This window comes from Emys orbicularis, chromosome 21, assembly GCF_028017835.1.
Source record: "Emys orbicularis isolate rEmyOrb1 chromosome 21, rEmyOrb1.hap1, whole genome shotgun sequence".
Lineage (NCBI taxonomy): Eukaryota > Metazoa > Chordata > Testudines > Emydidae > Emys > Emys orbicularis.
In genome coordinates this window covers 1,006,962-1,016,674 of record NC_088703.1, presented here as the reverse complement: position 1 = coordinate 1,016,674, position 9,713 = coordinate 1,006,962, and the positions used below count along the sequence as shown (strand labels likewise).

The 9,713-nt window shown below is 55.6% G+C and overlaps 1 protein-coding gene across 1 annotated transcript; it reads right to left on the bottom strand.

Moving 5' to 3' along the window:
* Positions 1-3,577: 3,577 nt before the first annotated feature.
* Positions 3,578-7,953, bottom strand: HIPK4 (homeodomain interacting protein kinase 4). Its single transcript, XM_065420714.1, has 2 exons — positions 6,280-7,953; positions 3,578-3,754 (listed from the first exon to the last, which is right to left on the bottom strand). Exons 1-2 carry the CDS (start codon positions 7,951-7,953, stop codon positions 3,578-3,580), a joined length of 1,851 nt encoding a protein of 616 aa, XP_065276786.1.
* Positions 7,954-9,713: the final 1,760 nt, after the last annotated feature.

Here is a 9,713-nt window from a genome sequence, read left to right as displayed (position 1 = left end):
TAACCTCGTTATCTCCAGACTGATTCTTGCCAGCATATTTATACCTGCCCCTGGAAATTTCCATTACATGCATCCGATGAAGTGGGCATTCACCCACGAAAGCTTATGCTCCAATACATCTGTTAGTCTTAAAGGTGCCACAGGACTCTGTTACTTCACAGAAAGCCAAACCTGTGCAGATAAGAAATACACCATTAAGGCACCTCCACAACCTTCACTCTGCCCTGCAGTGATATCAGGAGGGGAAAATAATATGCAAAAAAATCCCCTCAGGTGTCAGTTTAATGTAAACTGGGCCCACAAATGATAAAATGTCTTAATCCTAATCATGTGGCTGTTGCCCAGTGTCATTACAAACAGAATTCCCCACTCACACCAGGCTGTATCCACTTTGCACCAGTGTATATAGTGACACAAGATACAGGGCACTGGAAAATCAGGGCCGCTCTAGACTGACCTGGGTCGGGGCTTGCACTACGCTACTTGCCAAATACTTGGACCGCTGCTGATGAGCCTCAGCAAATCCCATTGAAATAGTTTTGCTGGCTGAGTTTAGGCTCACTGGACTTACCCTGCACTTGTGAAGTTAGGAACACCTGAGTGAGCAGGTGTAAAACACCATCTCATCAGTTGCTCAGCGTTTTGTAATCACCTTGCAGAGGTTGTTAAGGATTTACCAGGGTGCAAGGCAGAGGTAACGGCGAAGTTCTGCCGTGTGAGATGGTTGGGTACAAGCCATTCTGTCGTTTGCTTCTCACCTTGTTACTCGGCTGCTTACTCCAGGGCTTGCGTGGCTCACTAAGGAAACATGGATCAATCTCACCAACCTGAGCCGGAGCAATTCCAGACTGCCCAGGAGAGAGTCTGCACTTCTGGCAGCAGGGCCTGGGGCAACAAGCTGTTGCTCTGTGGTGAATTCGACCCCAAATGACCCTCAAGAGCTTGAGAAAACAGAGTTAATTTAGGGTGTGCCAGAGCCCAACATGCAAAGCAGTCTCCGGCCCTGCCCCTTCTAAGAGCTAAATGACGTCCTCCAGGAGACCTGAAGCACTAGCTAGTGGGGCTCACTGTGATCCCATCACTGCCTCCAATGACATCACCGTGACATCACAATGTCCCGACATGTCACTATGATGACATCACTACCTTTATGACATCACCGTGGCGTCACAATGGTCTGGTTCATCACAGTGATTACGTTACAGGACAGCACTGGGACAGGGAGGCTGCCCCCAAACCCCGGCCTGGCATGGCCCCTGCCCTGGGGGAGCTACCTTACCCCACCCCAGGGCCCTGAGCCCCAGCCCCTGTGAGGGAACTGCTGCTGAGCCACTGAATTAAATAGCCCTGGGAAGGTACCATTCCCCTGGAAAGGGGGAGGGGAAAAGGTGCCTCCCCCCAAAAAATATCCAGGTTTATTTGAAAATCACCCCAGGCACACGGTGTAGACTAAGTAAACATCCTGGGTAAATAATAAAATAATACCAATAATAATTTCAATTCGCTGATCAGTCCTGGCCAACTGCTCCTATCCCCCCCACCAATGCAATGGTTCACTCCAGCAGTTTGACACTTGGGCACTCACTCCTAGGAAGGAACCATTTCACTGGTGGGGGGCAGCGGGGGGGGGACTGGAGGGAATAAAACTCCCGAGGTCATTTCCCGGAGAGAAAATAAAGCACAGACCGTTTCCTCAGAGCCTCTGGTGTGGTTATTTTTCTAATCAGGGCCGGTAATAAAGCCTGTAGGTTTGCGCACCCCCCATCCAGGCTGAGAATGGTACATCCCGGCCCCAAGTGGCAGTTGGTTGTTTACCAGCTTCTGCTCCCCTCAGATGGGGCAGGGGGAGGGGCAGCTGTGGGGCTGGGCCTGGGCCCCCTGGGCCGGCCTCGCCTGGGGGCGGGGCGGATGTGTGTGTGGGGGGGCTGGACCCTGGGCCGGCCTCGCCTGGGGGCGGGGCGGGGTGGATGGGGGGGGCTGGACCCTCGCCTGGGGGCGGGGCGGGGTGGATGTGGGGGGGGGGGGGCTGGACCCTGGGCCGGCCTCGCCTGGGGGCGGGGCGGGGTGGATGGGGGGGGGGGGCTGGACCCTCGCCTGGGGGCGGGGTGGATGGGGGGGGGGGCTGGACCCTGGGCCAGCCTCGCCTGGGGGCGGGGCGGGATGGATGGGTGCTGGGCTGGCTTTGCCGCGGGGCGGGGCGGGGTGGATGTGGGGGGGGCTGGACCCTCGCCTGGGGGCGGGGCGGGATGGATGGGGGGGGCTGGACCCTCGCCTGGGGGCGGGGCGGGGTGGATGTGGGGGGGGGGGCTGGACCCTGGGCCGGCCTCGCCTGGGGGCGGGGCGGGGTGGATGGGGGGGGGGCTGGACCCTCGCCTGGGGGCGGGGTGGATGGGGGGGGGGGGCTGGACCCTGGGCCAGCCTCGCCTGGGGGCGGGGCGGGATGGATGGGTGCTGGGCTGGCTTTGCCGCGGGGCGGGGCGGGGTGGATGTGGGGGGGGCTGGACCCTCGCCTGGGGGCGGGGCGGGATGGATGGGTGCTGGGCTGGCCTCGCCTGGGGGCGGGGTTTATGCGGGCTGGACCCTGGGCCGGCCTCGCCTGGGGGCATGGCGGGATGGATGGGTGCTGGGCTGGCTTTGCCAAGGGGCGGGGCGGGATGGATGTGGGGGGGGCTGGACCCTCGCCTGGGGGCGGGGTGGATGGGGGGGGGCTGGACCCTGGGCCAGCCTCGCCTGGGGGCGGGGCGGGATGGATGGGTGCTGGGCTGGCTTTGCCGCGGGGCGGGGCGGGGTGGATGTGGGGGGGGCTGGACCCTCGCCTGGGGGCGGGGCGGGATGGATGGGTGCTGGGCTGGCCTCGCCTGGGGGCGGGGTTTATGCGGGCTGGACCCTGGGCCGGCCTCGCCTGGGGGCATGGCGGGATGGATGGGTGCTGGGCTGGCTTTGCCGCGGGGCGGGGCGGGGTGGATGTGGGGGGGGCTGGACCCTCGCCTGGGGGCGGGGCGGGATGGATGGGTGCTGGGCTGGCCTCGCCTGGGGGCGGGGTTTATGCGGGCTGGACCCTGGGCCGGCCTCGCCTGGGGGCATGGCGGGATGGATGGGTGCTGGGCTGGCTTTGCCGTGGGGCGGGGCGGACGGGTGCTGGCCCCTGGGCCGGCCTTGCTGGGGACAGGGTGTGGAGAGAGAAGTGAGATAAGGGGGCTGGGGCGCTGGTTTCCATCCCATAACAATATACATTCAACTGTCTGCCACTGAAAAATCATTTATTGAGACAGAAAGGAGCCGGCCCCAGGGTGACGCCCACATGCCCCCGGCTGCCTGCTATCCCCATGCAGGAGTGGTCTTGGCCTTCCCTTAGATGGACTTCCTGCCCTGGTATGGCACCGCGGCCCAGCCCAGTGGCCACGGGGCAATCCGGGTTTGATACTAGTCAATAATAGGGAGGTAGCTTTGGGTTTCATGAGTAAACGGCGTTGAGGCGGGAACAGTCTATAATTTAATGGCTACAAATGACTCTGCAAAGGGGGGGGTGTGGGGTGTGCCTCCGCCTGGCCTGTCCCTCCTGCGGGCTGCCCCGGGCTCAGTGGTGGCTCGCGATGTGCTGCAGGTAGGGCTGGAGCCTGTTCGGCGTGTGGTGGAGCGTGCTCTTGATGTGAGCTCTCTCCCCGCTCCTCTCAATCAGCCAGTCATCACCGCCCAGCCATGTGCTGGCGCTGGGCAGCTGCGGTTCGGGGTCGGGCAGCTCCGGCTGGGCTCTCTGCGGGCGAGAGAAGGGCATGAGAAGTAGAGGCTTGAGAGGGACACCAGGCCAAAAAACTGACCTTGCTACTGAGACTGGAGAGCAAGGTGGCTGCTTGGGGCTCCAGCCTTGTCTAAACAGGGCATTCCAGCTTCTGGTGTAGCTGCACTAAACCCCTAGATCCTCAGAGCTCCAGAGCTCCATTGACTGCCATACAGCTCTGCCTGTTCACACACGCTGAGGATTTGGACGCTAACACAGCCAGGCAAACCCCAAGGTAGACAAGCCCATTGTCTCAGGGACAGGGCAGCCCAGAGTTCTCTGACTCAGCTGTTTCCCATGGTCGGAATAGTTTCATTTCACACGAGGCCATATAGCACCCAACAGCCCCATTTGAATGAATATTAATTAGCATCTGTATCTCCAGTAGGGACAAGGAAAGCTTTGGCCAGGCCACCAGTCAGGACAAAGAGGAGGGAAGGAGGTAGTCCCTGATCAGCCAGTCAAGACTCTCAAGAGCGCGTTATCTGCAGGGTAAGCTTTGAAATAACATTTTGGGTTAAATGAAGCTTTTCCCAGCCTCCCTCTGGCTATGGTTCAGCTGTCCTTAAATACTAATAATGAACAACCCAACTGACATCAGAAACTGCAGGGGCACTGTGCGAGTGCAGAGGTAACCACAGCATGGAAGATGAGTTTTCTACAACATGACTCGTGGCCACTGTCTTTTTTGATAGGGAAGCAGATCTTTGGCTGATGCGACCAGTCATATCCATCAAAGATCAGGCAGGGAGGCTGCAATTGGTTTTGTATGCAAACAGCCAATCAATCAATCAATCAATCAATAATAATCATACATTAGCCGCAGAGCCTGGCGTGCTGATGAGTTACCGTCACAGTCTGTCTCTGGGCAGAGTTTGGGCAATCCTGGTTTAAGGTGCAGCAGCTTAGACATGAACAGTCTTAGACCCTGATCCTGCAACCAAGTCCAAACAGGTTGACACCAACCTAGTTGAGTCAGAGGGGCTCCATGCAGGCACAAGGCTCTGCCAATGCTAATTCCATTGCAGGATCCAGGTTTTATTTGGCCCTGATCCTGCAAAGACACTTGTGCTTAGCTTCACGTACGGGAGGGATCCCATTGAAGCATAAAGTGAAGCGTGTGCCCAAGTCTTTGCAGAACTGGGCCCTTAGATTGTAAGTCCCTTGGGCAGGGACCTTTCTTCAGTGTCTTTTCTGTGTTAAGTGCAGGGCACTTGTGGGCATTGTAGAATAAATAATATTAACAATCATGGGGTCCTGAGCTCGGTTGAGGGCCCTAGACACCACCACAGTGCACATCACAAATAATAAGACTTCTGTTTTAGGGCAGAAGCCAAGGCTTAAATACCCCTATGCTTTAGAGGTACACCGTGTCTCCAGAACTAATTGCTCCGCCTGCTAGCCTCAGTCTGACCCAGAGCAATCACTGAACATGCCCTCACCCCAAAACTCCCATCAAAACTAACCAGCTTTCTGAGGAACTTCTGCCCTCAACCCTCCTGGGAATGTCTGATCTTTGGTTGCACACAGAATTGGGTTGAGGTTGAGTTTGTCTGCCTGTTGGCCTGTCAGACCATCAGCACAGATCTGCCTTCCTCTTCGAGTAGGTGCAATGCCTAACACAATGGGCCTTCAGTCTATGTTGACACTTCTTGGCACTATGTGATGATAATAATTAATAATTGGGATGGTATCTAAACAATGAATAAGAAGAATGAGATATCTACTGGCAGCTAGGTGATCGGTGTAGATAGATAGATAGAAAGGGTGGATGGGGATAGATAGGTAGATTAGATAGATAGAAGGGGTGGATGGGGATAGATGGATAGATAGAAGGGGTGTATGGGGTTAGATAGAGGGTGTATGGGATTAGATAGATAGAGGGGGTGTATGGGGTTAGATAGATAGAGGAGGTTTATATGGGGTTTGATAGATAGATAGATTAGATAGATAAATAGAAGGGGTGTATGGGGATAGATAGATAGATAGATGAGGTTTATATGGGGTTTGATAGATAGATAGAGGAGGTTTATATGGGGTTGGATGGATAGATAGATAGATAGATAGATAGATTAGATAGATAGATAGATAGATAGATAGATAGATAGATAGATAGAGGAGGTTTATATGGGGTTGGATAGATCAATCCCCACAAAGGAGAAGGACAGCTAGTGGTCCCTTAGGGTCAGACTCTCAAAGGTACTGTATTAGGCGCTTCACTCCCATGCAATCAAAGGGAGTTAGGTGTCTACCTTTGAGGAGCTGGGTCTTGGCCCATGCCTTGTTTCGTTGTGGGAATATCAAGGTAGATCCCTGTATCTACTGTGCTCAAGGATCTGCCTTGTAGATCTTCCTTATAGGTCCAGGTAGATCCTTGTAGATCTCTGGTTTATCTGTAAAGCCCTGGTGCAAACCCTATCTCAGCTGACCCCAAGAAGGGTGACTCCTAATAATGAAACAATACAGCTCCTGCCCAGCCGAAATGGACCTGTCCCTGATACCTTAGTGGTGGGAGAAAGTGGATGTCTCTGATCGTCCAGGCTGCTTGGCTCTGGGAGGGAGGAGGCAACAGGGGAGATGCCAACATTGCTCTCATTTTCCCATCTGACGGTATCCCCAGGAGATTGCTGTCCCAGTAGGATCAAGTTCCCAAAAGTGGGGTCGGACTTGGTGTGACGAGGGTGCTTGCGGTGTTTGGAGCTGCCATGCCGGCTCCCGTAATAGGCCTGGATCGGCTCCTGATGCTGCTCGTGGTTTAACCGTGGGTTCTGGTAAGTGGCTTTGTGCACTCCCATGTGGCCCAGGGTCATGCCAGCCACTTCAGCAGGAATGGAGGACTCAGACGCTCCCATCCTGGTGCCTTCCCCTAACAAGTTCATGGCAGCCTCCCTGCCTGGCTCGGCGATGCTCAGATCGTCCATCTGGTCGATGGTCCTCTGGACGCTGGAGAGGCCAGGGACGCCATGCACATGCTCCTCCTCCTTGAAATACTCCTGCGCTGGGTAGAAGGTGTCTTCTTCCATGGCGCTGCAAAAAGTCACTTCCTGCTTGTCCTTGCTCTCCCGCTTGATGGACTCCTGGAAGCCCCGCAGGCAGAGCTGGTAGTACTGGGTGAGTTCATAGCTCAGTCTAAGCAGCTGCATGGAGATAAAAGGGTGCTTCAGGGCTGCACTTGGCGTGATCCTCTCATGCGAGTCCCAGGTCAGCATCCTCTTGATCAACTCCACCATGCTTCTCAGGTCGAAGTACTCAGCCAGGGCTTCATTGTCTGGGTAGATCATCTTGTGGATGTTCACCGACTCCATCTGTTCCAGGGACTTGAGAACATGCTTCCTCCTCTCCACAGATTTTACCTTGGTCTCTGCCAAGTACTCGGATGAGGATTTCAGCTGCCATTGGGTTACCAGTTCAGCATGCTGGTTTCTCTTGAAGAAGTGGTGAGCTTTCCTGGCTACATTGAGCAGGCTGTACTTGGGCATCCCTTGGGTCTCGCAGATGTACCTGATCTGGTCATACTCATTGTTCCCCGGGTAAAGGGGCCAACCTAAGTGCAGCTCTGCCATAATGCAGCCCAGAGACCACATGTCCACCTTCTCACAGAAAGGGAGACCCAGCAAGATCTCCGGTGCCCGGTAGAACCGGGATTGGATGTATGGCTCCTTGACGTAGCGCACCTCATTGAAGATGCTGGCTGACCCAAAGTCAATCACTTTGACTCGGAAAGGGTACCTCATTTGGTCAACCAGCATTATGTTCTCAGGTTTCAGATCCGTGTGGATGATGGAAAGCTCCTTCAGCTTGGCCAGGGCTTTGAGCACCTGGGCGGTCACTGTCCGGATGTGCTTGACCGGCAGAGGAGAGAAATTGTTCTCCTTCTGGAAGTCAAATAGATTTTGCTCCAAGAGCTCAAAGACCAAGTAGAACTTCATCTCGTCATGGAAGAACTTGTGGAACTGTATAATGTGTGACTCCTCCGAGTCCACCCCCGCCATGGTCTGCAGCAGCTTCAGTTCATTTTTAATGATCCTGCGCCGATAGGCATCATTCTTCAGAATTTTGATGGCCACCATCACCCCCGTGCTCCTCCGCCAGCTCTTCACCACTTCCCCAAAGGTGCCTTTCCCCAAAATCTCTATGACGTCAAAACATTCATTGCCCGACTCGATCGTTACCATGTTCTGTTCTTAACTGCCCCCTCTCCGTTGGGCTGATCTCAGAAACACAGGGGCAACTGGCCTCTTGCAAAAGAATGCTCCACCTCCCTGGAGCAAAGAGAATCCCCTGCTGCCCTTCAGCGGAACCGGGGCTGATGCAACAGTGCCCGTCATTCCAAAGTTGCCAGGCCGAGAAAGTTCTATTGTGGGGGGGGAAAAGTTACTCCAGTTTTACACCCGCAGAACCCCATTATGCCACTGTAAAACTGGAGTAGTGCACTGGGAAACCCGGCCCACATTGCCCAGCAAAAACCAAATGCCCTCATTCTCATTTACACGGAGTCCCCTTTGCACCACTCTGGCAGTGCAAAGGAGCCTTGCAAGTGGGTGTAAATTACCTTACAATGAAAATCAGGAGGCCTGTGTTTCTCCATCCGAGGGCCATCCTAGAATGGGGGTTCTCAGCTCCAGTAACTGTTGTGCTGTATCATAGGTCCAGGCTGCAAGTGCCATGAACATGGACAGAAGAGCAAAGTCCAACCTGTGGGCAAATCCTTCCACGCAAGCCTGCACTGGGGCGTGAGCGTGGCTGGCCTTTCAGGTCATATGTGAAAGGCTCACCGATAGTAGCAGGAACAGAGGAGTTCCCATAGAGCAGCTCAGAACCACTGGTCCAGCGACTCCTTTGTCCCACCCCAGCAATACTAGAGCAGAACCACTGCGCTCAGGTCTCCCTGCGGAGCAGACAGTTGCCCCTACCTGGGTTAGCTTGCTGGCGTCCTGCCTCCTGCCTCCACAATTCACATCGCCTGAGTCCAGCCACCTTTGCCTGCTGCTTTGGTGGGAAGCAGCAAAGACCCATGAGTCACCCTGGGGTGGGGCTGACCCTGGCAGCAAGGAATTTGTGACAGCCCCTTAGCTCAGTTTGTATCACAGCCCCACAGTTTAACCCATACAGCCAGGGTGCCAACTCCACTGCTCGGTTCTGAACGCCCCGGGGTGCTGGGATGTGGGGTTTTACTTTCCATTGGAATGCTGAGTCCATCCCACCATGCCCCGAACCTTCATCCCATCCCCCCAAGTTACCCCTTCTTCCTCCTCTCCCCCCCCCCACAACCTGCCTGGGACATGGGAAGCAGAGACCCCCTAAGAATGAAGAGAAAAGCTGCCAGCCACCTCCTCAGCATGCAGAGTCTCTGGGCCAGCTCCCTCCCGCCCTGCTGCGCCATCCCAGGCACCGCTCTGCTCCTGCAGCCCCAGTCACAGGCCTGGGCCCTGGGTGCTACGCAGAGGTGCTAGGCAGGCAGAAACACAATGGTTGTGTGTGGATGCTGTCCCTTTAAATCTGAAAAACGGACATTAAAAAACCATCATTTTGGGTTTTCACCCCCACAGTCCCTTGCTCTTGCCTTAAAGAGACATGCCTAAGCAGCGTGTATGTCTCTGGCATTCGATAGCTGTGTATACCGTTCCCCCGCCTCCGGTGCTGCACTGCCCATCACCGCTTAGCCGTGCGGTTGAGACCTGGGCTAGCCGAGGCTTTCGGGCGTGAGGTTAAGCTGTGTTAGCGGCGCTGAGGCGTTACCTGAGCCAGTTCCACACCGTTAAAGGCCTTGGCTGCAAACAGTCGGTAGCCAGTGTGGTCATGTCATACCGTCACATCCTAGCCTAGACCTTATTGAGCCAGCCTTTCCCACGCCCCGTCTGGCTCACTGCCGCTCACACGCCTGCGGCCCTGGTGTAAGTGACCCCGGGAGCTCCGGGCCAGATTGCCAAGCTAC

Coding starts and splice junctions, on each gene's coding strand:
- HIPK4 (XM_065420714.1), bottom strand. CDS start 7,953: ATGGTAACGATCGAGTCGGGCAATGAATGTTTTGACGTCATAGAGATT. Junction 3,755..6,279: donor CACTTTCTCCCACCACTAAG/GTATCAGGGACA, acceptor TCTCGCCCGCAG/AGAGCCCAGCCGGAGCTGCC.